The sequence below is a fragment of the Ascaphus truei genome, chromosome 19 (assembly GCF_040206685.1).
Source record: "Ascaphus truei isolate aAscTru1 chromosome 19, aAscTru1.hap1, whole genome shotgun sequence".
Classification (NCBI taxonomy): domain Eukaryota; kingdom Metazoa; phylum Chordata; class Amphibia; order Anura; family Ascaphidae; genus Ascaphus; species Ascaphus truei.
Genome location: NC_134501.1, coordinates 1,147,579 through 1,168,275, shown reverse-complemented (window position 1 = coordinate 1,168,275; position 20,697 = coordinate 1,147,579). Strand labels below are relative to the sequence as shown.

Below are 20,697 nucleotides of genomic sequence, written 5' to 3'. Positions count from 1 at the left end.
TATCTGGCTTTGCATCTGATTCCCATGCTGTGCTTTAAAGCTGTATGAACAGCGAGCATTAGCTTATATGGGCTCCATGTAACAATGGTTTTTCAGGCAAAAGGTGACACAGTGTGCTCATTTTCATGTTATTTCCCAGAATCCCTTGCTGTAGTGGAAACACTGTATGCTGGGTGATAATGGTGAAAGGCAGGGTTGCAGACCTGCCTAAGGCTGAGGCCCCGCTGCGGTCAGCGGCGCGTACGGCCACGTGTGCGCGGGCCACCAGCCCAAAACCTCAAGTGTACTGGTCCCTGCTGCCTCCTTCCGACAGGGCTGACTGCGTGCTGTGACGCGTCAGCCCGCCAGAGCTGCAAGCTCCGGGTGATTTGCAGCTCTGACGCATCACGTGGTGCGGCAGTCAGCCAATGAGGAGGGGAGCTGTCGAGCTACGGGAGGGAGGCTGCGCTGAAACAGACTTATCCCCATATCCTGCGCTCCCCTCTCCCCGTGTTTGCTGATGGGAGAGGGGGAGAGGGGGTGACGGGGCACAGATCCGCTCCCTGTCTCTCCCCGGCTATGGTTTGTCCAATATCATGAATACTCGGTATTGCTGCATGTGTGAAGCTGTGAAGTGTGGGTGATTTGGGATAAGTTAATTTCCTGTGTTATATAACTTTATTCCGTGTTTGGCTTGTGAGACATTTTGTTTCTTATCTGAATTTACCTTAGTGAATATAATAACTTATATAGCCTAGTACAATAAATGCATGCATAGAAAGCATAGAAAAATGGCACAAGGCCAAAAAAGCACCACACCACAAAAACGGAAGGTCACACTGACATGTTTCGCTCGGGGGAGCGTTTTGTGGATTTAATCATCTTTTTTTGTATTCATACTGCCTTCTGTTTTTTGTGGTGCGGTGCTTGTTTGTGCCATTTTTTTCTGCTTACTTACCCTGCATGACGCACGCCTGGACCGGAGACCTGCAAGCTGGATATTCATTGGAAACTACCTACTGTGAGTACAATCTTATTTATATTGGATGTTCTTGAAAATCTGGAGGTCTTTATATGTACTGGGACACACATGACTCATCCTTCCTCTAGATAGAGTGAGAGTCTAGTTCAGTACTATCCTCCTACAAGACGCACATATGCTATGCCTCGTGTACTTGCACAGGGTCAGGTCTTTTAAGACATTATTAATGTCTCATTATTGAAGAACTTATCATTCTGCTTTAAAAAGTTATATAATGACTATCTATGAGCCGCAGTCATCCCTCACACACAGGATAACCCTACCATGCATAGAAATCATACCTTCAGCTGCCATTTATCATTCACTTATACAATAAAGTATACATTGTACCTTTCTGTGACTGGATAACTGCTGCAGCCTCTGCCTGCTGACATTCAATATGTCCTTTCCATTAATACGTACACACAGTGCGCAATACAACAAGTGGAATTATATATCCCAGCGGTGGTAATGACGTGTACGTGGGGGAAATCACAAGGCCTCTGAAAGAGCCATGTTTCGGTTGTATTGTATTGTATGTCTTTATTTATATAGCGCCATTAATGTACATAGCGCTTCACAGCAGTAATACACGTGGTAATCAAATAAATAACAGATAATATAAATAACAGATCATGGGAATAAGTGCTTTAGACATAAAAGTAACATTTCAGAAGAGGAGTCCCTGCCCCGAGGAGCTTACAGTCTAATTGGTAGGTAGGGAGAACGTACAGAGACAGTAGGAGGGAGTTCTGGTAAGTGCGTCTGCAGGGGGCCAAGCTTTATGTATCGTGTGTTCAGAATATCCACAGTGCTATTCATATGCTTCATTAAGCAAGTGTGTCTTAAGGTGGGTCATAAAGGTGGATAGAGAGGGTGCTAGTCGGGTATTGAGGGGAAGGGCATTCCAGAGGTGTGGGGCAGTAAGTGAAAAAGGTTTAAGGCGGGAGAGGGCTTTAGATACAAAGGGGTAGAAAGAAGACATCCTTGAGAAGAACGCAAGAGTCTGGATGGTGCATAACGAGAAATTAGGGATGAGATGTAAGAAGGGGCAGAAGAGTGTAAAGCTTTAAAAGTGAGGAGAAGAATGGAATGTGAGATGCGGGATTTGATCGGAAGCCAGGAGAGGGATTTCAGCAGGGGAGACGCTGAGACAGATCTAGGAAAGAGTAGAGTGATTCTGGCAGCAGCGTTTAGGATAGATTGTAGGGGAGACAGGTGAGAGGCAGGAAGGCCGGACAGCAGGAGGTTACAGTAATCAAGACGGGAGAGAATGAGGGCCTGAGTCAGAGTTTTAGCAGTCGAGCAACATATATGTACATGTACATAGAAATGTCACTGCTGGGGTGTACATATAAAAGTCACTGCTGGGGTGTACATATAAATGTCACTGCTGGGGTGTACATATAAATATCACTGCTGGGGTGTACATATAAATATCACTGCTGGGGTGTACATATAAATGTCACTGCTGGGGTGTACATATAAATGTCACTGCTGGGTGCACATATAAATGTCACTGCTGGGGTGTACATATAAATGTCACTGCTGGGGTGTACATATAAATATCACTGCTGGGGTGTACATATAAATGTCACTGCTGGGGAGTACATATAAATGTCACTGCTGGGGTGTACATATAAATGTCACTGCTGGGGTGTACATATAAATGTCACTGCTGGGTGCACATATAAATGTCACTGCTGGGGTGTACATATAAATGTCACTGCTGGGGTGTACATATAAATGTCACTGCTGGGGTGTACATATAAATATCACTGCTGGGGTGTACATATAAATGTCACTGCTGGGGTGTACATATAAAAGTCACTGCTGGGGTGTACATATAAAAGTAATTGCTGGGGTGTACATATAAAAGTAATTGCTGGGGTGTACATATAAAAGTAATTGCTGGGGTGTACATATAAAAGTAATTGCTGGGGTGTACATATAAATGTCACTGCTGGGGTGTACATATAAAAGTAATTGCTGGGGTGTACATATAAATGTCACTGCTGGGGTGTACATATAAATGTCACTGCTGGGGTGTACATATAAATGTCACTGCTGGGGTGTCCATATAAATGTCAGTGCTGGGGTGTACATATAAATGTCACTGCTGGGGTGTACATATAAATGTCACTGCTGGGTGTGAGACGTGTTGATGTTTGATTCGCTCATTTAACCCCTTCCGTTGTCACAGGAAGTCTGCCTTTTATAATTAACCGAGACCAGTTACGTCACAATGCCTGTTAGAACGTTGGCAGCGCATACATTCCAGTTTCTCCCCCCCCCCCCCCCCCGTGGGCGTGGAAGCGGGGAACCAATCAGCGGTCGCTCTGCGGATTTCCGCGAAAGTCTGAGTAGGGGCAGAGAGAAGGAGGCGGCAGTGAGGGACGGGACAGGACGCGGACAGGACAGGCTAGGCTGCGGGACAGGACAGGCTTTTTTTTATATTTTTTTTTATTTTTTTTTTTCTGGTTGGGACAGGACAGGCTAGGCTGCGGGACAGGACAGGCTGCGCTGCGGGACAGGACAGGCTGCGCTGCGGGACAGGACAGGCTGCGCTGCGGGACAGGACAGGCTGCGCTGCGGGACAGGACAGGCCGCGGGACGGGACAGGCTGCGCTGCGGGACAGGCTGCGCTGCGGGACAGGACAGGTTCTCTTTATTCCGTATGATGGATTACGAAACGCTGAAGAGACTGGCTCCCAAACTGGGAATCACATCGAGCAAAGTCATCGGGTAAATAATAATGTGCGGGGGTGGGGGGTAAATAATAATGTGCGGGGGTGGGGGGTAAATAATAATGTGCGGGGGTGGGGGGTAAATAATAATGTGCGGGGGTGGGGGGTAAATAATAATGTGCAGGGGTGGGGGGGGTAAATAATGTGCAGGGGTGGGGGGGGGTAAATAATGTGCAGGGGTGGGGGGGGGGGAAATAATGTGCAGGGGTGGGGGGGGGGGAAATAATGTGCAGGGGTGGGGGGGGGGGGAAATAATGTGCAGGGGTGGGGGGGGGGGGGAAATAATGTGCAGGGGTGGGGGGGGGGGGGAAATAATGTGCAGGGGTGGGGGGGGGGGGGAAATAATGTGCAGGGGTGGGGGGGGGGGGGAAATAATGTGCAGGGGTGGGGGGGGGGGGGAAATAATGTGCAGGGGTGGGGGTGGGGGGAAATAATGTGCAGGGGTGGGGGTGGGGGGAAATAATGTGCAGGGGTGGGGGTGGGGGGAAATAATGTGCAGGGGTGGGGGGGGGGGGAAATAATGTGCAGGGGTGGGGGGGGGGGGGGAAATAATGTGCAGGGGTGGGGGGGGGGGGAAATAATGTGCAGGGGTGGGGGGGGGGGGAAAATAATGTGCAGGGGTGGGGTGGGGGGAAAATAATGTGCAGGGGTGGGGGGGGGGGGAAATAATGTGCAGGGGTGGGGGGGGGGGGAAATAATGTGCAGGGGTGGGGGGGGGGGGAAATAATGTGCAGGGGTGGGGGGGGGGGGAAATAATGTGCAGGGGTGGGGGGGGGGGGAAATAATGTGCAGGGGTGGGGGGGGGGGGGGAAATAATGTGCAGGGGTGGGGGGGGGGAAATAATGTGCAGGGGTGGGGGGGGGGGAAATAATGTGCAGGGGTGGGGGGGGGGGAAATAATGTGCAGGGGTGGGGGGGGGGGAAATAATGTGCAGGGGTGGGGGGGGGGGGAAATAATGTGCAGGGGTGGGGGGGGGGGGGGGGAAATAATGTGGGGGGGGGGGGGAAATAATGTGCAGGGGTGGGGGGGGGGGGAAATAATGTGCAGGGGTGGGGGGGGGGGGGAAATAATGTGCAGGGGTGGGGGGGGGGGGGGGAAATAATGTGCAGGGGTGGGGGGGAAATAATGTGCAGGGGTGGGGGGGAAATAATGTGCAGGGGTGGGGGGGGGGAAATAATGTGCAGGGGTGGGGGGGGGGAAATAATGTGCAGGGGTGGGGGGGGGGAAATAATGTGCAGGGGTGGGGGGGGGGGGGGAAATAATGTGCAGGGGTGGGGGGGAAATAATGTGCAGGGGTGGGGGGGGGGAAATAATGTGCAGGGGTGGGGGGGGGGAAATAATGTGCAGGGGTGGGGGGGGGGAAATAATGTGCAGGGGTGGGGGGGGGGAAATAATGTGCAGGGGTGGGGGGGGGGAAATAATGTGCAGGGGTGGGGGGGGGGGAGAATAATGTGCAGGGGTGGGGGGGGGGGAGAATAATGTGCAGGGGTGGGGGGGGGGGAGAATAATGTGCAGGGGTGGGGGGGGGGGAGAATAATGTGCAGGGGTGGGGGGGGGGGAGAATAATGTGCAGGGGTGGGGGGGGGGGGAGAAATAATGTGCAGGGGTGGGGGGGGGGGGAGAAATAATGTGCAGGGGTGGGGGGGGGGAGAAATAATGTGCAGGGGTGGGGGGGGGGAGAAATAATGTGCAGGGGTGGGGGGGGGGGAGAAATAATGTGCAGGGGTGGGGGGGGGAGAAATAATGTGCAGGGGTGGGGGGGGGGAGAAATAATGTGCAGGGGTGGGGGGGGGGAGAAATAATGTGCAGGGGTGGGGGGGGGGAGAAATAATGTGCAGGGGTGGGGGGGGGGGAGAAATAATGTGCAGGGGTGGGGGGGGGGGAAATAATGTGCAGGGGTGGGGGGGGGGGAAATAATGTGCAGGGGTGGGGGGGGGGGGGGAAATAATGTGCAGGGGTGGGGGGGGGGGGGAAATAATGTGCAGGGGTGGGGGGGGGGGGGAAATAATGTGCAGGGGTGGGGGGGGGGGGGAAATAATGTGCAGGGGTGGGGGGGGGGGGGGAAATAATGTGCAGGGGTGGGGGGGGGGGGGGAATAATGTGCAGGGGTGGGGGGGGGGGGGAAATAATGTGCAGGGGTGGGGGGGGGGGGGAAATAATGTGCAGGGGGGGGGGAAATAATGTGCAGGGGTGGGGGGGGGGGGGAAATAATGTGCAGGGGGGGGGGGGGGAAATAATGTGCAGGGGTGGGGGGGGGGGGGAAATAATGTGCAGGGGTGGGGGGGGGGGGGGGAAATAATGTGCAGGGGTGGGGGGCGGGGGGGAAATAATGTGCAGGGGTGGGGGGGAAATAATTTGCGGGGGGGGAGGAGGTGCTGATAGGAAGAAGCTTCTAAACTGGAGGGGTAGGAGCGGGTAGAGGTGTGTTAAGCCCGTTTGGCAGCGAAGGGGTTAATTAGGAGCACATGGACCAATGGGTAAAAATAATATATTGTATTTGGCGGCCAGTAGGGAGATCTCAATCTTCTCATTTACATTTTGTTCAAGATAATATAAAAGAATACATTTTAAATTGAAGTTGATCTGTTTAAATCAATTACAGATCACATTGCAATAATTTAAATCCCCTTGGATCTGCTTCATGTGGCTCAAAGCTCCCAGATCTGTCCGGCATATGGTAAACATGGTTTACACCAGCCTGCCTGGGCTTTGAAATCAATCATCAATAAATACATAGTTTTTAGTAGTAGGAATAGCCCCTTTTTGGGATCAAATGTGATGTCCTACGTAACTGATTAGAAAACGGTTTGGTAAAGTATTAACTCGTCAAATTGGCTTCCCTAGCCAGATCTAACCAGGCCAGGGCTTGGCAATTGCAAACTGAATTTTTGGTCAATCAAATATTTTCTTTGCCCATCCTGTCTGTATCTGAGCCAATGAAGATAATGGAGGGGCTTCTGTGACCCTCCTCCAAACTTCTTGTGTCCTGATGTTAGGAAAGCTGAAGAATACCTGCGCCTGTCCCAGGTGAAATGCACCGGACTCGCAGCCCGGACAACGGCGACCAGTAACACGGTGATGTGCCTCGAGCTGGCTGCCGGATCTTTAAAGCATCCGGTTGACAAAGTAAGATTGCGCAATACAAGCGTTTCTCATTTCGTTTAGGCTATCAACACCTTTGCTGCCAGAAGGGGTTAATAGATTGAGAACAGATTGGGGCGTGTTGCAAAGCTCAACTCAAATGCGGCTCCCACTACAACTCATTTTATTTATAATGAATTAATAAATACTCCCACACCGGGAAAAACATTCTTATAAAGATGACGTAGTGCTGCCCTTTGCAAACAGGTTCAATCAACAGTAAATAACAGGGTGACACTTGCTTTTACAACCGGGAATTGTCGCCATGTGTCCTGCGCAGGGTTAAATTCGCACCTCCTGCATTTTTAAAGTTTAGTTTTTTTTCCTCCTGTAAAGTTATCAGAAACACATTAGGACGTTTTCCATTAAACGGGAACGTTGTCCTCATACAAAGTATCATATGTTTTCTAGTTTATAATATGTCAGCCGAGATTGTGTGCAGTAAGTGTTGCGGTCCCTCTTGCTAACACTTGGTATTTGAACATGCGATTTGTCCTTTAACCAGTTATTGAAATGTGACACTGGATGTCCACTATACCAGGGGTGTTCAACTCCAGTCCTCAAGACTCACAGCAGGCCAGATTTTCAGGATAGCCCTGCTTCAGCGCAGTTGGCTCTGTCATTGAGCTACCTGTGCTGAAGCTGGGATATCCTTAAAACCTGACCTGTTTGGGGAATGAGGATGAGTTGAGAACCCCTGCACTGTACCACTTTTACTAGGTCCACTGATTTTGTTACTCTTCTTGCAAAAGGAATACCTGATCAGGCTGTCTGGGTTGAATAAGAAGGTCTACCAGAGCTGTTTGAAGTCATTTGAGTGCCTGCTGGGTGTGGATTCAAAGCTGGGTGTGCGAGATCTGGCGGTTCAGCATGGCTGCATGGAGGCTGTAAACATGGCTTCTAAAATACTACACAGGTTGGGTTATATGAGTTTTTTCGTAGTGTCTCCTCCAGACTTAACGACCATTGCCTTTAAATAATGTATTTGTGCTCAGCGCATGTTGTCAGTAAGGGCAGTTACAAAGTACTGTGCCACTGTTATTGCGGTGTCTGCTCTGCGTGATGGACGTTTCACAACATGGCTTGCTGTCATTTCTGTTTTTATTTTGAAGGTACGAGACTCGTCTCGTGGAAGCTCAGCAGGGTGACCTGGATTTATCCAAACCTCTGTTCACCACAGCCGCGCTGTACTCTGCATGCAGGTGAGGGTCTGTATTGCTGCCTACAGGTGCTTCTAAATCGCCAGCAAATCGTGCATCCCAGGGCACTGCTGTTGCAAGTTATACATTTGTTATTTCGCAATGCATCAGAGCTGCTTCGTGGTCTTCTGATGTCTGGGTGGACTCCCCCACACCCTCCAATGCCAGGCTTTCGGTCCTTGTAACCCAGGGGTGTGCAAACTGGGGGGCAGATATTCTCTACGGGGGGTGCAGTGTTTACAGAGGCCCCGCGCACTTCCCGGAGGCATTTAAATGAAATGCCGGGTGAGGGGCGAAGGCCTCTGTAACTTCACTTACCTTGGCTCACACGGCATCTGGAGATGCGTTGCCATGGTGAGGGGGGGAGAGCCGGCAGGGGGGCACAGGGGGAGAAGATTGACACTTAAGCGTGATAAGTACTTTTTATATATTGGTTTTATACTTATCATTTTATTTGGCAAACAATAAGTAGTTTGTGTGCTTGAATCCAGCATTCCTGGCGGAGATACATGTTAATTTTCACAAGATAAAAACGTTGCTTACCCGCCACGTGGAATTGCACCTTTAATCACACCTGTAAATATATACCTGAATTCTGATCTCATGTCCGTAGTGAAAACGCACAAATATATATATTTTAATTCTATATTCACAATTTATTATAACTCCTTACTCGCCAAGTGTGACAATGTGTCCGTAATAGAAAGGTGTAGCATGGTCAGAATAGAAGTGTAAGTTCAGATATATAATGGACCTCATCGTTCCTTTTGGTGAGATATTCTGCACTGACGCTGCCGCACAACCCGGGGGCAAACTCTTCTTAGTGTTATAACCAGATATATTGCATGACTATGCCCACCAACCATTTTCTGGCAACCAGCACTGAAGCCTTGGCCCTGTGTTGTTGAGCATTGTGAGTGGGGAGTTGTACCTGCTTCTGTTGAACGTGCGGGCGGCGGGTTCCGCGTGGGGCCGGCGGGTGGCGGGTTCCGCGTGGGGGCGGCGGGTTCCGCGTGGGGCCAGCGAGCGGCGGGTTCTGCGTGGACCAGCGGCTGACATGGAAGTTGTGCTCAACTTTTGGCTGGTCCCAACTTCCATGATTGGAGAAGTGTGTGTGTGTGTGTGTGTGTGTGTGTGTGTGTGTCTCGGGAAGATGAAGCTACAATATTGCCAGCAGGACACAGGAAATATTCAGTGATGCGCCTGCTGTTTTAATAAGACTTCAGTCGTGTATACGCGCAGATTCCTGATTTCCTGCGCTCATACAAACCCTGAAATGCACCAATTGAATAATGAATATTATCACAGAGACTTTTGATGTTTACCAGCGGCAGCCGTTGCAGAGAGACTTGCTAACGAATCCGCTCGTTACAGGATGTATGTAAACGGGTCCAATCTCATGTGAGAGGAGGCAGGAGATGTGGAAATATCTTGGGGTGTCTCGCTGAAAATCCTTGCTGCTTTGTATATTACAAACATGGCGGATGAAGCTTAAGTACATGTCATGTCACTGCCCTGATTGGAGAGGGAGAGCTAATAAACCGTGAGAAGCAGAGGGTTCTGGGAAGTGAAACTAACTTCAGTCTCCCTGTTGGAGTAGCAACTCTTAAAATAAAAGCTGATTGTGGCATGCTCAACCGGATATCCCAGGGGTGCGGCTACCACAATCTCGCTTTGATAGTAATAGATGCGTTTTCTGTTGACTGATTGCGGTGCGCTTAGGAGCAGGATACGGTGGATTAGACTTAGCATTAGAAGGAAAGAACAGGTCTGCACAGGGGATGAGACTGAGAGCGAGACGTAGGGATTAGGGGTATGTAATACAAAAGAAGAGAAAGTACCTAGTGGTGGTCCTTATTAGTTATGATTTTATGGTACTAGTAACATGAGGTGTAATGTTTATTTGTATATTTTACTGAAACTTAATAAAAATGTAAGTAAAAAAAAAATCAGCTTTTTTTTTTTTGTGGGGGGGGGGGGAAGGATTGCCCCCTTTTATTGAAATTTGCAATGTTTGAGGCCCATATTTATTAAAGTGTGCCCTTTCACAAGACCCTTATCTCTATCTCCCTCGTACTATTTCCTACTTGTATGTATTTGTATAAAATTTATAGGGTCCATCCTCATGGCGTTTTTTTGTTTGTTTTTTAGGTGCCTGAAGTTGAAAATGGAGAAGAATAAATTACTTGCTGCCTCTGGCGTGAAGAGAGCAATATTTAACCGCCTGTGCGTTCAGCTAGAAGAGATCGGCTCACAGATCTGCAGTAAGCACACTCGGGACAGTGTATATACTGTGCAAGGACCATGATCTGATACTAAACAATGTACATACACGTGTGGGTATTCACATATCTATGTATATAGAGATGTTCTAGTGTGTGCAAAAAACAAATTGCACACAAAAGATTTGAAAACCAAAAATGTGTATAAAACAAAGGAAACTGATACAAGAGCATGCAGGACAGGGCAGCTGGTCGCCTAACACGGGACACGCAAAAAGCAGTATGGCGCACACCGCAAGCTACAGAAGCATTAACTGCTTATGGACAGAAAAATGTTGCAGTGTGTGTCCGTGTGTACCCACACACGCTGCCAAAGGAAGCGGGAAAGGGTAGGGGGAGAACTTCGGGAGCCTCCTCCAAAGCTAACGTTCCTCTCTGTGCTGCAGGGGAAGGTGCGGAGGCCGCTCGCAAGCCAGCCAAGAGGCAGAGGACACTACTTGAATGTATTGCCCAGGCTGATAAAGGTGACTTGTTCTTCGTGCAGCGTATCTGTCATTGTTCAATGCAGGTCTCTGTCGTATCTATCCCAATGTCTTTATAGTCCTGTTCCTATGCACTGTATGCCTGTCCTGTTATCTGAAACTATACCTCTCTGACCTGAATCATGTCTCCAGTGTAATTGCTTCTGCAGGGGCCTGGGATGGGCGGTAGAAGAGGCCCCCCCAGGTCAGGTTTTAGGATATCCCTGCTTCAGCACAGACAGCTCAGAGCTGTCTGTGCTGAAGCAGGGATATCTTGAAAACCTGTTGGGGGGGCTGGGGGGTAGGAAGGGGCCTACGGATTGTATCGGTAGATATTGGTTTGATTGAATGGTGTTCATATAATGAAGCATATTAATGCTTCCCATAGCGCTCGTTTCTGTTGTACCATCTAAAAAACATTCTTTTTAAGCGTATACCTCTGGTTCTACGGTGTATAAAATATTGTTTTGACTCCGTTACTCGTATTGCCTCGATCACGCATTTCAGACGAGCAAATGAAAAATAAGTTATGGTGCGTTGGTGAAACAAACCCTCCTCTGTACAGTATCCAGCAAACTAAAATCCCACGTGAGCACCTTCACATCTGTCATGTCTGCCTGCCATTCCCCATTATCTCTTTGCATTCGAGGCTGCCACTGCATCCAGGGATTCTGGGTAATGACATGTAAATGAGCAGTCGGTGCAAATTTAATGTAAAATTCAGAATGATCGTACAGTGCTTTTGTGATGCGTATTTTCACACATGGTCCTGGAGAGACTCTTCCTGTTAACGTGAATGGTGCCAGAGGTTGTGTTGCCGAAACACCGGCACGTCATGTGACTTCTTCTGAAGCCATCACATGATGTGACTGGTGCCCGGACACCGGAAACGGGAGTGGAGCGCCACTTCCCACCGGAGTAATCGGGGCCTCCTGTACGTGATTGGGCGGGGGCATTGTAGGCGGTAACTGTACGGTTTACCCATTCTTGCAGATGAGGAGGAGGAGGAGGAGGAGGAAGAGGTCCCTTGCAAACAGCAGCGAGCAGAGTGTGGCAGCAAAGCAAAACAAGATTACGAGGAGTGGAAGAGAAAAATATTAGAGAATGCGGCCAAAGCAGCGAAGACGGATTAATGTCATGAGCAGTGTATGAACCTCTGAAGTGATGCGCTGCAGGCAGTGAAGGGGTTAAAATGTTTTCTTGCACACTACTTCCTAATGAGGACTTGCCTTTTAAATTGGTTTATCTTGGTTTACAACGGCGGTTACTAAATGAGGGGATCATGTTACCAATCCTGGTAAGCCATGTGCAAAAAAACCGCCATGTGCTCCGTTACCACCGCCGTTACCACCGCCGTTACCACCGCCGTTACCACCGCCGTTACCACCTCCGTTACCACCGCCGTTACCACCCTGATACTTGGCTCCAAACTGCCTTTTTAAAATGAATTATTGAGGGCAGAAAAATTGTTTACAATAAGCCATGTACTTTATTTTACAAACTAAAGTATTCAAGCTCATTGTGGGGGGGGGGGGGGGGGCTCACCCTTAATGAAGCAAAAATCAACATTTGTGGATTTTAGTACATTTGTTTAAAAAAAAATTAAGGCGTAAAAAACAAACAAAAGGATTGTAGAAAGCTTTCCGAACGTCTCTGGTCCGTGCACACGACGCGGAAACTTCTGAGATTTTCAAAGCGCTGTACATTGATCAAATTCATGTTGGCCCATTAGACGGTAAAACAAATGTTGCTGATTTAATTGTATTTAATTGCATTTCAAGTTGCTGTTAATCTGTATTAAGCGCCTCAAGTGAAGACAGACCGGTCCCATATTGGAAAGCGGTTATAATGTCCAAGGTAATTATGCTTAGGATAAAGGTTTTAGATATTGCCGCACTCCGCTTACATAATTACACTGGGTGTAGTGTCTCTTTGTAAGGTGCAGGCCGTTAACGAGGGTCTGCGACCCCACATCAGCACCTAGCGCTACTCTGAGTGGGATATCTTCGGTGCTGCACTATACTAATAATAAAAGTCTTGCACAAGACATTTTAGTACAATAACTGTTTGTGTACAACCTGCAAATAAACAGATAATTATGCTAAACTGTCTTGTGTAAGACTTCTATTGGAACAGTGCGGCACCCAAAGATATCCCGCTTCCAAGGTAATTACACCGGGTTAATTTCCGACAGATGTCCTGCAATCTACCGTTAAACCAGCATTGCCGCATTCTTCAAGTGTGCGTTTCCTGTTCAACATTTGAGATACTGCTTTCCAAATTCAAACCCGGGACTGACGGAAGACTTTCCTTTCTTCGGACTCGCTATTAACGAGAGGAGCTTGGAAAGCTGCTTATGAATGTGGCTTGGCAGCCAGAGACCAGGGCTGTTGGCCATTAAACTGTAACAGTGCCGATCGGGACGCTATCCCATGCAAACTCCCACTTGACAAACGTCCGTGCGATATCGCCCCAGCTGATGCTTTCCCTGTTGAATAACTCCCAGATGTAAAGTCCGGTGAGGAGTCGCTGCTGGTCCCTACATCTAAGCTCTGGAAAGGCTAAGAAACACGACTCACCCAAAGATGCCAAGTAAGGAATGGTCCGAACTGCACATTACAAGACACAACGGGTTAATTTAGTCTCCCATGTGCAAACTGATAATACAGCCGGCCCTCGCTTATCCGATGTAATGCGTCCTGCAAACCGCCGGCTGGTTGCAGGTCAGTTAATCTGCGCCAGTAAGCGGGTCCGACATCGGATAATGCGTCCAGCGGACTGCACTATGCGGCGTCGGATAAGGCTTTCGACGAAAAGTGGCCCGTCGGATACCTTGGTTTATGTGGACATTTATTTCTTAATATACTGTTCTGGTGTGGCAGCTGGAACGCTGATAACTCTTGGTGTTTTGGGATATGTAATGTACAATAATTATACATGAACTATAAGCAAATCCTAGGATGATTTGTTTGCCATAAATATATGGGTTATAAATTGTGTAGTTTTAGCATAGTCTTTAATTACATTTACTACTTTATTTTATTGTTTTAAAGTTTTTCATATTTTAGAAATCTATTAAAAGTATTTGGAATAATTTGTGCCTTTTCCGTTTTCTGTATTTGTTAGTGGCCAGTGATGTTGGGTTAAGAGGATACTTTCATTTTATTATCCACAACAATTAACACTCCATTTTCCTATTATACAAAATGTTTCTCTTAGAAATTGTATTTACTTTAACATTTTATTACAAGCTGCAATGTTTAATAGTCTCTTTCATTTGCGTTTAAAATAGGTTTTATCTGAGTGGGCAGCTATTGTGGCTTTAATTCTGGTATCTCAGCCATGAGCACAGGCACTTTGGAGGTGAAACTGTGTTCAAATTCAGGACTGTAAGCCTATATAATAGTTAGATTTTTAGTTGGCAAAGTGAGATGTTTCATATAATTACAAATACAATCTTTAGTGTGTGTGTGTGTGTGTGTGTGTGTGTGTGTCCCTCCCCTCCCTCCCTCCCTCCCTCATAAAAAGCCTCTTCAGGTAAGGTGCAATACATAAATATCAATAACTGCGGGAGCAATGTGGGACGATACAGACTTTGTATCTTTGCAAAAGATGTTTAGTATAGAATATTAAACGTGTGCATTTACGGTCTATGAATAGCCAGAAATTACAAGACAGTTTTGAAAAGTGGGCATCGCGCCTGCCACGCCCGCTTGGTTCAGGTTATAGCGTGGGGCATCGCGCCTGCCACGCCCGCTTGGTTCAGGTTATAGCGTGGGGCATCGCGTCTGCCACGCCCGCTTGGTTCAGGTTATAGCGTGGGGCATCGCGTCTGCCACGCCCGCTTGGTTCAGGTTATAGCGTGGGGCATCGCGTCTGCCACGCCCGCTTGGTTCAGGTTATAGCGTGGGGCATCGCGTCTGCCACGCCCGCTTGGTTCAGGTTATAGCGTGGGGCATCGCGTCTGCCACGCCCGCTTGGTTCAGGTTATAGCGTGGGGCATCGCGTCTGCCACGCCCGCTTGGTTCAGGTTATAGCGTGGGGCATCGCGTCTGCCACGCCCGCTTGGTTCAGGTTATAGCGTGGGGCATCGCGTCTGCCACGCCCGCTTGGTTCAGGTTATAGCGTGGGGCATCGCGTCTGCCACGCCCGCTTGGTTCAGGTTATAGCGTGGGGCATCGCGTCTGCCACGCCCGCTTGGTTCAGGTTATAGCGTGGGGCATCGCGTCTGCCACGCCTGCTTGGTTCAGGTTATAGCGTGGGGCATCGCGTCTGCCACGCCCGCTTGGGTCAGGTTATAGCGTGGGGCATCGCGTCTGCCACGCCCGCTTGGTTCAGGTTATAGCGTGGTGTATCGCTTCTGCCACGCCCGCTGGGTTCAGGTTATAGCGTGGGGCATCGCGTCTGCCACGCCCGCTGGGTTCAGGTTACAGCGTGGGGCATCGCGTCTGCCACGCCCGCTTGGTTCAGGTTATAGCGTGGGGCATCGCGTCTGCGACGCCCGCTTGGTTCAGGTTATAGCGTGGGGCATCGCGTCTGCCACGCCCGCTTGGTTCAGGTTATAGCGTGGGGCATCGCGTCTGCCACGCCCGCTTGGTTCAGGTTATAGCGTGGGGCATCGTGTCTGCCACGCCCGCTTGGTTCAGGTTATAGTGTGGGGCATCGCGTCTGCCACGCCCGCTTGGTTCAGGTTATAGTGTGGGGCATCGCGTCTGCCACGCCCGCTGGGTTCAGGTTATAGTGTGGGGCATCGCGTCTGCCACGCCCGCTTGGTTCAGGTTATAGTGTGGGGCATCGCGTCTGCCACGCCCGCTGGGTTCAGGTTATAGTGTGGGGCATCGCGGCTGCCACGCCCGCTGGGTTCAGGTTATAGTATGGGGCATCGCGGCTGCCACGCCCGCTGGGTTCAGGTTATAGTGTGGGGCATCGCGTCTGCCACGCCCGCTGGGTTCAGGTTATAGTATGGGGCTTTTTGAAGCCTTTGTTTTACTGAAAAAAATAAAATGATTGGGGCCTGGAGAATAAAATGTCGGCAGGGCTTGTTCCGCTGACCCCCTGGTGACTGGTGTAACCAGCGTAAAGGCACTTACCTGCCGGCCCTTGTCCTGCGATGTCGCAGTGACGTGTTGCCATGACGATTGAGCAGGGCTGCGCTCTTACAGAGGCCCCACCCTCTTCCCCACAACCCGTTTTATTGCGGTCGGGAAGAGTGCGCAGCCTCTAACTGCGTGGGGGGGGGCGTGCGGGGGGTGTTCATCGTGAGAGAACGCAATTCTTACCAAAAATAACAGACTGAACATGGTGGCTTCTTACCATGTGGTAGAAGCTCCGTTTAAGGAATCATCTTCCTAGGGTGAGTCCTGTCCCCCGGTCTCTAAAAGGAAGATGGGAGATCAAACTGCAATGCATGCTGAATCCCAACAGCTATATCAAAGCCTTAAGAGGAGATTAACTCCGTTACTTAGCACATTACAAAAATGGACGCGCATAGAAAGTCCGCCGCACACACAGGCTGTACATTCTAAATATTTCGCTCAATTACAGAAGCAGGTTATTATAATAATTATTTCACATAGCATTTTTCTCTCAGTGGGACTCGGCGTCACAATTACAGTATAGCGCGCGGTGCGCAGCACAGAGGAATGTTACAGCACAGCGCGCGGCGCGCAGCACAGAGGAATGTTACAGCACAGCGCGCGGCGCGCAGCACAGAGGAATGTTACAGCACAGCGCGCGGTGCGCAGCACAGAGGAATGTTACAGACACAGGTCCCTGCCCAGGTGAGCTTACAATCTAGGTTTCTGGTACCTGAGGCAGAGGGAAATAGCGTGACTTGCCCAAAGTCACAAGGAGCAGATACTGGGGCTTAAACCAGGTTCCCCTGCTTCACATTCAGTGTCATTGTTTACAGAGTGGGCAATATAGAAGACGCTGAGAATAGATCCAGGTGCAATAACATAAGACTCAGGAATGTGTCTCGCGCAGTAAGCAGTGACATACCTGACTCATATCTCGCGCCTTTCACATCCTGTCACTTAACAGAAGAACAGCTTCAAACTGACAGCCCACAGGGCTCCAAGGAATAAACACCTGGTGGCTGACAAGCAGATATTTTGCCCCCGGCAGGGTCAGACCACTCTACAATCTTGTTTTTTATTGGAGCATTTTCGTAAAAGAGAAAATCTAGGCGATGGATGTCAAATGAATATTTATTGTCAAACTCTGATTCTTTAGCAGAAATTTCAGAGGAAATGTATCAGTCACACGTCACTCGGCACGTGTATTTCCCCACTCGTCTCAGACGACAAATGGACGATTTATGTGCGAACTGTAGAGACTGAATACAAAGAAAATAAGTATTAGTCCCTGAACTCGTTACGCCAAGAGAATGCAGAAGATAAACAATGTATGGGAAATGATGAGAAGATAAAGCCACAGCGGGGAAATACACATCTGCAGAGTGAGGTGTGACTGATTGTAGAGCAGGACTGGCCGACTCCAGTCCTCAGGGGCCACCAACAGGTCAGGTTTTAAGGATATTCCTGCTTCAGCACAGGCGCCTCAGTCGAAGACCTGTTGTTGGCCCCTGAGGACTGGAGTTCAAGTTGGCCACTCCTGATGTAGGGTTTTTACAAGTACTGTACATATCCTGGTGCTTAGAGTTAGATTCTTTGTCCTCATCACACGGGGGCACAGCTGTACTATTAACCCTTTGTGAGCTGTGCTTCAATAAAACAATCTACTTTGCGAAGCGCCTTCGTGTCAGACTAACCTTCCTGCAGAGGGGCCTGCAACGTATTGCAATGCTTAAAAGGGGCTATAGATGAGTGAGACCGCATCACCAAAATTGCGATAGTGGAGTAGAGTGAAAGGTGCTCTGGAGGATAATGTTATGATTTTAACAGTGTTGATCAGAAAGGTGATCAGAAAGATTCCCCCTCTATTGAGCACTCAGTCCTGAGGTGGTCTGAAAATGGACTGAAATTAAGCCCTGTAGTTAATACTACAAATTACTGGTAAGTTGCCCAGAATCACCGCGGAAATCAAAAATAATAAAAAAAAATTATTAATTCTACATAGAAGGCTAAAAACACATATATTTATTAAAAATCCCCATGCAAATGTGGCAAATGAGTACAGAATCCCTTAATAGAGAAATATAGTAAATGTATATCTCTATATACTCATATGACATCCAAATGTGTACTACTAATAAGGTATGGCTACGAACATGTAGGTTATAGATAGTATATATAAATCCTAATTGATGTGGCTAGTGTGGTACAGTAGCAATTGATCTGTGGATAAAAATTGGAGCCTAATCGTGCTTGTAAATGTGGTAAGTCAGACAAACCATGGATGGCAAAAATCAAAATCATTTGAGTACGATTCTCAGTCAGTGGTATTACAGCACTGCATAAGGGCACTCAGTAGCAAGCCTAAAGGGTAGTATTCCCAAAAAAACGGCTATTCGTTTATAGCTAGTGCAAAGATATTATCCATCCAGTATAACACTGAAATATCTAAATGCAGCTGTAGACTGAGTACGATTGTGGAAGCTATTGTGAATGGCAGAGAACCAAAATTGTCCGTGAACCTGCTTCAATAGTATCACATTGGATCTTATAAATGCAGAGAGTAACCAGGTGTTTGTCCTAAAACAAACGCAGCGTTTGCTGCCATATAACCATAAAATCCAATATAGCAAGCGTATGCCACAATCGTAAAGCATAGAGAAGTAAACAAAGTTAAATAATCTTTTTCTGTCTCCCAGATAGGGATGTATATCTTTACAGATCAATTGAAAGTACTGCCACAAAATACAAGCCTGCTCGTAGACCAAACGATAGGATGTCGCCACTTGGAGTGACGTCACGGGAGTGACTCCCTACGTTCCCGACGCACGTTTCACGTGTTCACCACGCTTCATCAGGGGGAGGAGAGATAAGGACGTATTCCTGTCGGTGATCATTTTATACTCACAAGGGAGTGTCTGGTTCAGCTCACTGCCTATGATAGGTGGAGTGTTACCCAGTAGTATCATGCGTTTCCTAGAGGCGTGGATACTAACTTGCGTCCATAACTATTGTTTTGCTTTGTAGGAATCAAGACACTGGCCACTCATGCATATGTACAGCCGACCTGTGTGGGGCAGATTGGGGTAATGGAGCTGTATCCGAAGGTGAATAAACAAACCAAGATGTGGTAAAATATCTATGTCGTTATTCAGAGGACAATAAAATGAAATAAACGTGTGTGTGTGTGTGTATGGATTGCTTTGGCTATGATTTATATTGTTAATGTATAATTCCTTAATTCTTAATAACTGCCCTTATTGTTCAGAGCAAGTCACAGAAATCTAGTTATTGTTCAGAGCAAGTCACAGAAATCTCGTTATTGTTCAGAGCAGGTCACAGTTAGAGCAGAATTGTTTATTGACACTCATATGTATTAAAACAAAAATAGGGAAAATGTTGTTGTTGATCTATTAATGGTGATAATAGTGGATTTAAAAATAAATATAATTATAAAAACCATATATTAAATAAGGGTAAGTAATCATATTGGTCATGTGCTGTTATCATAAATGATGAGTGCTTATCAGAAAACCTCTGTGATTACATAAAAACTATATAATTAGTGATAAATATACATGGATAATCAAACTAGGAAAAACTCCACATAGTGCCAATATAATCTAAATCTATAATTATATAATCCTCAGTGAGTGGTGTAGGATTGTGACTCTAATATAATTGTCCTGCCCCTAGCGGACAATGCAGGTCATAGTTAAATAGAGAAATTATATTTAGTGTATAATATGTGTAATATACAGGTTTAGGAGTGGATGTATAAACTGACCTATAACCAAATTACATGCAAATCCACAACATGTAAGAAAAAATATTAAATAATAATAAAATAAATTAAAATAAATAATAATAAATAAAGATAATAATAAAAACTGTGTTTAATAAGGAAGCCTCCAAATGATGCCATATGGTGTGGATCTATAATAACATAATTCAGATATCAATCTGTGAGGGATGTAGGAATGTGACTCAAATATAAAGTCCTGCCCCTAGCGGACAATGCAGGTGATAATTAATAAAATTATTAATATAGAATGTGATATGTGTAATATACAGGTTTAGGAATGGATGTGCTGACTAACCTATAACCCAAAATTCAAGCCAAAAATAAAAATTATAATAATAATAATGACTGAAATTACCAAAATTGATGTTGTGTGTTGTATAGCCAGATTAAATGAAAGGGGAGTAAATGAACCCTTCATTTAGGCCATTTGGAGCCAGTGTGTAGTTGGAAAATCCAACAGCATTCCTGTTGTAGGAGCCGTTGGTCCCAGTTTCCTCCTCTTTTGTCTCTGGGTATGAATTCAATCCCACAGAAATGCATAGCTTTAGGGTCCCCATTATGATGTTCAAGGATATGTCTCGCAACTGGGGTATCAATTGCGTTGCGTACACTCCCTATGTGCTCAAGTACCCTTGTTTTTAGTGGTCTGTGGGTTTTACCCACATACATCTTGCCACATACACAGGTCATCAGATAAATTGTTCCACAGGAAAGACAATTAATGAAGTCTTTAATCTTGAATGTAACACTGTGGGTTGAAGCCATAAATTGTTTTGTGACTTGCATGAACGGACAAGCTTTGCATCTTGCACACGGAAAAGATCCGCATGGTTTAGTGCCCAACCATGTTTTTGTCTGGTGTGTGCCTAGATGACTGTGGACCAGTCTGTCTTTTATGTTTTTGTTACGTCTATATCCTGTCGTTGGTGTGTCTTTCAGGATTTTGCGTAAATCAGGATCCTCTAACAGAATGTCCCAGTGTCTGTG

At 47.4% G+C, this 20,697-nt stretch overlaps 1 protein-coding gene across 2 annotated transcripts; it reads left to right on the top strand.

Annotated features, from left to right (window-relative positions):
* The first annotated feature begins 3,491 nt into the window (after positions 1-3,491).
* ORC6 (origin recognition complex subunit 6) lies at positions 3,492-19,077 on the top strand. Of its 2 annotated transcripts, none has more exons than XM_075576286.1 (7): positions 3,492-3,745; positions 6,744-6,873; positions 7,641-7,804; positions 8,001-8,090; positions 10,239-10,351; positions 10,756-10,833; positions 18,605-19,077. In XM_075576286.1, the coding sequence occupies exons 1-7, from the start codon at positions 3,678-3,680 to the stop codon at positions 18,712-18,714; spliced, it is 753 nt and encodes a 250-aa protein (XP_075432401.1). In that variant the 5' UTR covers positions 3,492-3,677; the 3' UTR covers positions 18,715-19,077. The 2 variants fall into 2 exon arrangements, with proteins under 2 accessions (XP_075432401.1, XP_075432400.1); XM_075576285.1 differs by lacking the exon at positions 18,605-19,077 and adding an exon at positions 11,824-13,916.
* The last annotated feature ends 1,620 nt before the right edge of the window (positions 19,078-20,697 follow it).